The 4369-nt window shown below is 38.0% G+C and overlaps 1 protein-coding gene across 1 annotated transcript; it reads right to left on the bottom strand.

Moving 5' to 3' along the window:
• Nucleotides 1–284: 284 nt before the first annotated feature.
• On the bottom strand, nucleotides 285–3433 carry LOC117336001. Its single transcript, XM_033896311.1, has 4 exons — nucleotides 3303–3433; nucleotides 1465–1616; nucleotides 1178–1254; nucleotides 285–782 (listed from the first exon to the last, which is right to left on the bottom strand). Exons 1-4 carry the CDS (start codon nucleotides 3410–3412, stop codon nucleotides 573–575), a joined length of 549 nt encoding a protein of 182 aa, XP_033752202.1. The 5' UTR covers nucleotides 3413–3433; the 3' UTR covers nucleotides 285–572.
• Between the last annotated feature and the right edge of the window lie 936 nt (nucleotides 3434–4369).

Genomic DNA, 4369 nt, shown 5'->3' with positions numbered 1-4369 from the left:
TGCCGTCCTGTCGCCGGTAGATATCTCTATACGTACCAGAATCATGTCGTCCTGTCGCCGGTAGATGTCTCTATAACGTACCAGAATCATGCCGTCCTGTCGCCGGTAGATGTCTCTATACGTACCAGAATCATGCCGTCCTGTCGCCGGTAGATGTCTCTATACGTACCAGAATCATGCCGTCCTGTCGCCGGTAGATGTCTCTATACGTACCAGAATCATGCCGTCCTGTCACCGGTAGATGTCTCTATACGTACCAGAATCATGCCGTCCTGTCGCCGGTAGATGTCTCTATACGTACCAGAATCACACCGTCCTGTCGCCGGTAGATGTCTCTATATACGTACCAGAATCATGCCGTCCTGTCGCCGGTAGATGTCTCTATACGTACCAGAAGCATGCCGTCCTGTCGCCGGTAGATGTCTCTATACGTACCAGAATCATGCCGTCCTGTCGCCGGTAGATGTCTCTATACGTACCAGAATCATGCCGTCCTGTCGCCGGTAGATGTCTCTATACGTACCAGAATCATGCCGTCCTGCCGGCGGTAAATGTCTCTATACGTACCAGAATCATGCCGTCCTGTCGCCGGTAAATGTCTCTATACGTACCAGAATCATACCGTCCTGTCGCCGGTAGGTTACTCTGTCCTCTGTGTTGCACACGTCCGTACTGTACAACAATTTGTAAAACTCTTGTACAGCTACTCCGGAGTTCTGTGTACTGGCATGAATAGCAAGCACGTACACCATGCTTCCCAACGCAAGTCCACTCAGGTCGATCTTGACAAAGTGACAAAAACAATAATGTCAAAACAACTATGGAAATGCACTATTTTCGTTTCTTGTTTGAATTCACGTTGGTAAACAGAAAACGATTTTGTGATTTTTGTATTTAGTATTTCGATACAAGTAACGGATAACTCTGAAACAGAAACAGATATAAATGAATATTTATTGATTGAGAAGTTTGATCTCCAAAATCACTCATTATCTACATGCGTTTCAATTTTGTGTCGATTCCTTGGATAACTGAACAAACATTGGTAGACACCTGTATAAATTAAAGAGTCATAAAGACTGCCTTAAATGGACCAGTTTGACTAAAAAATATAACCGCGCAACCTTGAATTGCTTTGTTTTCTATTTGAAAGTTTAATTACGGAGAGTGCTGTTACCTGTACTACGTCCTGAGACAGGAAAGGTCCGAATTCACCTAGCGGGGTTGGATCATGGTTTGGTACCACTTCGGTCTCTGTAACAACAGAAAGCCTATATAGCTACAAAATGTATATGTCTAAACTAACCGCTTAACCGACATATTTTGAAACAGATCGACCAACCGTCGGAAACCATGTTAGGAACCAAGAAGAGTATTGACATATGATGTCACATGATATATATTATTTTAGTTGATGATTCTGCGTTAAAATATTATCATACGAATTCTAATCCATTAACTTACCAGCCAGAAGAGAGAACGGTACAGAATCCCGAAGAGGGACTAGGAAGAAAGGATACTCCTTGTTTCCCGTATAGATGTTTCTATCCGTCACAGCAAACCACACCTTATTCGCTTCAAACGCCGAGGAGAACAGAACCTGGTATCCGGGTTGGCTTAAATGAAACAGTGTGATGTTGTCTTTAAAGCTACATACTCCCAAACAACCTAAAATTCTAGTTGCACACATGTATTAATGGCAATCCGAGATGCTCATTCACGCTCAACTAACAATAAAATGACCACTGGCCTGGACGCTTGACCGGGTGAGTCGTTGAGACATCAGTGTATAAAAATAACTTTCCGCATTTATTTTTATCCCGAGAACGAGGCTATAACAACGTGCACTGCACATAAACTACATACATGACCGTTATTTACATATCGAGCATACGTGAACTTTGCCTAATAATGCTTTCATTTAAATATATTAACAGACTATTAGCGTAATAACTGAACAAAATAAACAAACATAGTTTACATTTAAATACTTAATTTTAAAACGTAGCAATATACATAAAACAAAACATCGATAAAATTTTAGATCGGTTAAGTGGACAATGTTTAAAAGCTAACCAGCAATCAAATAGACGTCCGGTAAAATCGGAATTCGAGTCTATTCCCTTTTCTTCTTTCGCTAAAACCCAACGAATCATTTCCTTTCCTAAGGAAATACTCGGGTTTAGGAAATACTCGGGTTTTGCCGATTCCAGTCCCTTTTATGTTTCTTTTTGACAGAATCTGTCTGCGTTTTCGCAGATCCACGCTTTCGGCGTTCCGCCATTTTGTATGGACGGGAAAACCCGCCGTTGCATTGTGTTACTAATTTTCAGAGAAACTTGGTCCGGCAGCCACAGTTATTATTTTTGGGAATTCCCCGTATACTTTCATAAATACACATTTTCTTTCAGTTTCTGATTATAATCTGTTACGTATGTACATGTATCAAGTCCGAAAACTGTAAAAAGCTCAAAATGTAAACATTGATATATTGATACATGGGAGTATGTGGCTTTAAAAGTATCTCTTGACTCTTTTATCTTTGTTAGATCCTAGTCTTATAAAATAGTCATAATGCTTGTTATAAATAATAAGGGTTAAGTCCAGTTCTATACAAGTATCGACCTATATAAACTAGTATCGAACATATGGTAATCAATATCGAACATGGAAATGAAATGATATCAATCATAAAACTTCCCAAAGGTCTTCATTAACCCGCCTCTCGCAAAACCCCTGTGCTGTTAGTTTTCTTCTCGTAGTCGACATTTGTCAATCAAGGGCACCATTTTTACGAGTAAATTAAACATTTGGTTTAGGAGGTCTGGGTGTTACTGCCTAATCTCTAAAATAAATGAAGAAATTGATGCCCCTGTTGATTGTTTTCGTTAGTAAAGGTCAAAAGGTTAATGTAAGGGGCTAATGTGGAAGAATTGGTATTGTCACTGATTTTAATTGTGTATCCGTACAACACGCCAATGTATCTAAATGTGGTACAGGAGAACGTCACAGAGTCATTGTTACATGTCCTGATAAACTCGACAATTAAATCAGCCTTGTATGGAATCACATATCCAATCGGCCAAGATAGGAGCACTGCGTGTTACATTGGGATAACCCCAATAGAGTGGATTAAAAATGAACACACACAATTCCGACATGAATTCCAAACAGTATTTCTACCACGTTCATTTGAATTGTGCTGACACGGAAAACCTTTTTCCAAAGACACCGGGATATAGCAGGCACAATCCACCTATATCTACAGTAGGGATATAGATACGACACCCCGGCTTACTAACCTCCACAATGGGGTCATCTGGTACATATTCATGATGAGCGAGCCGAGCAGCCGATCTACCTTCATCCACTGTTCCAACCCCCTGGACGCATTTCGTGTGTTAAACACCATCCAGAAATGGAGGTCTCCAATATTGTTGAAGAACATAATGGCGACCTAGTCAAGAATAATGGTACATACATAATTATGGTGATGTGTACAAATTAAACAGAAAGCGACATGTTACTGCACTCCATAGTGACAAAACACCTGTAATTTGTTGACAATGTTTGCTCAGTATTTCATTATGGCTCTGGTCTTAGAGAAGAAGATACATCCATGAATAATAATTTCTCGTGAAAGAATATTTTCTTCATCAAAACATATCTCTAACATCCAACTTTTCTGGTTACAATACGGTTATGTTCTCTATTTCTTATCTGTAACAATAGTTAATCTAAATGAGTTTACGTAATCACGTATTCGTTATCAAACATTTGTCAACTTTCAACTTTGTTTATTCCTTTTCTTTACAAAAATACAATGTATAGAGAGAACATATTTACAACATTCAACAATAAAAATATATATGGATGACAAATCATATAACTTTTTTAAACAGTACATTGATGAATTTACATAAATTCCTTAATGTTTTGATATTGGTAGAGTTCATTAGCTGTGAAAATTTAACAATATTAGGTATGAAACTCGTCACCGATGTCATTGGTATCGCAGTGTGGACAGATTCTATTTTGATAAATTACTGTATGCCATCTTCCAGTTTTGTATAATGAATTTATGGTTACTTGTTCTAAATTTACAGATCAACATTCTTTCGTTGTCATTTAGTATATCCAAATATTTTTCAAAATTGCATTCTTTTTTATATGTTCTATAACAAATATCACTTTCCCATTTTTGTAAAAATTGATCGTACAATGTTTGCTTTACTTTAGCTTTTAACCATTGAGGGTTCAAATGGCCTTGAAACTGTGAATTCCATATATACATTAAACCACATTCGTTTAAACTTAAGTAATTGAAACACACTTCATTGCTAAAAGACACCAAAAGCATTAGTTATCA

Source organism: Pecten maximus, chromosome 10, assembly GCF_902652985.1.
Source record: "Pecten maximus chromosome 10, xPecMax1.1, whole genome shotgun sequence".
Lineage (NCBI taxonomy): Eukaryota > Metazoa > Mollusca > Bivalvia > Pectinida > Pectinidae > Pecten > Pecten maximus.
The sequence above is the reverse complement of the archived record's forward strand: the minus strand, read 5'-3'. Positions and strand labels throughout refer to the sequence as shown.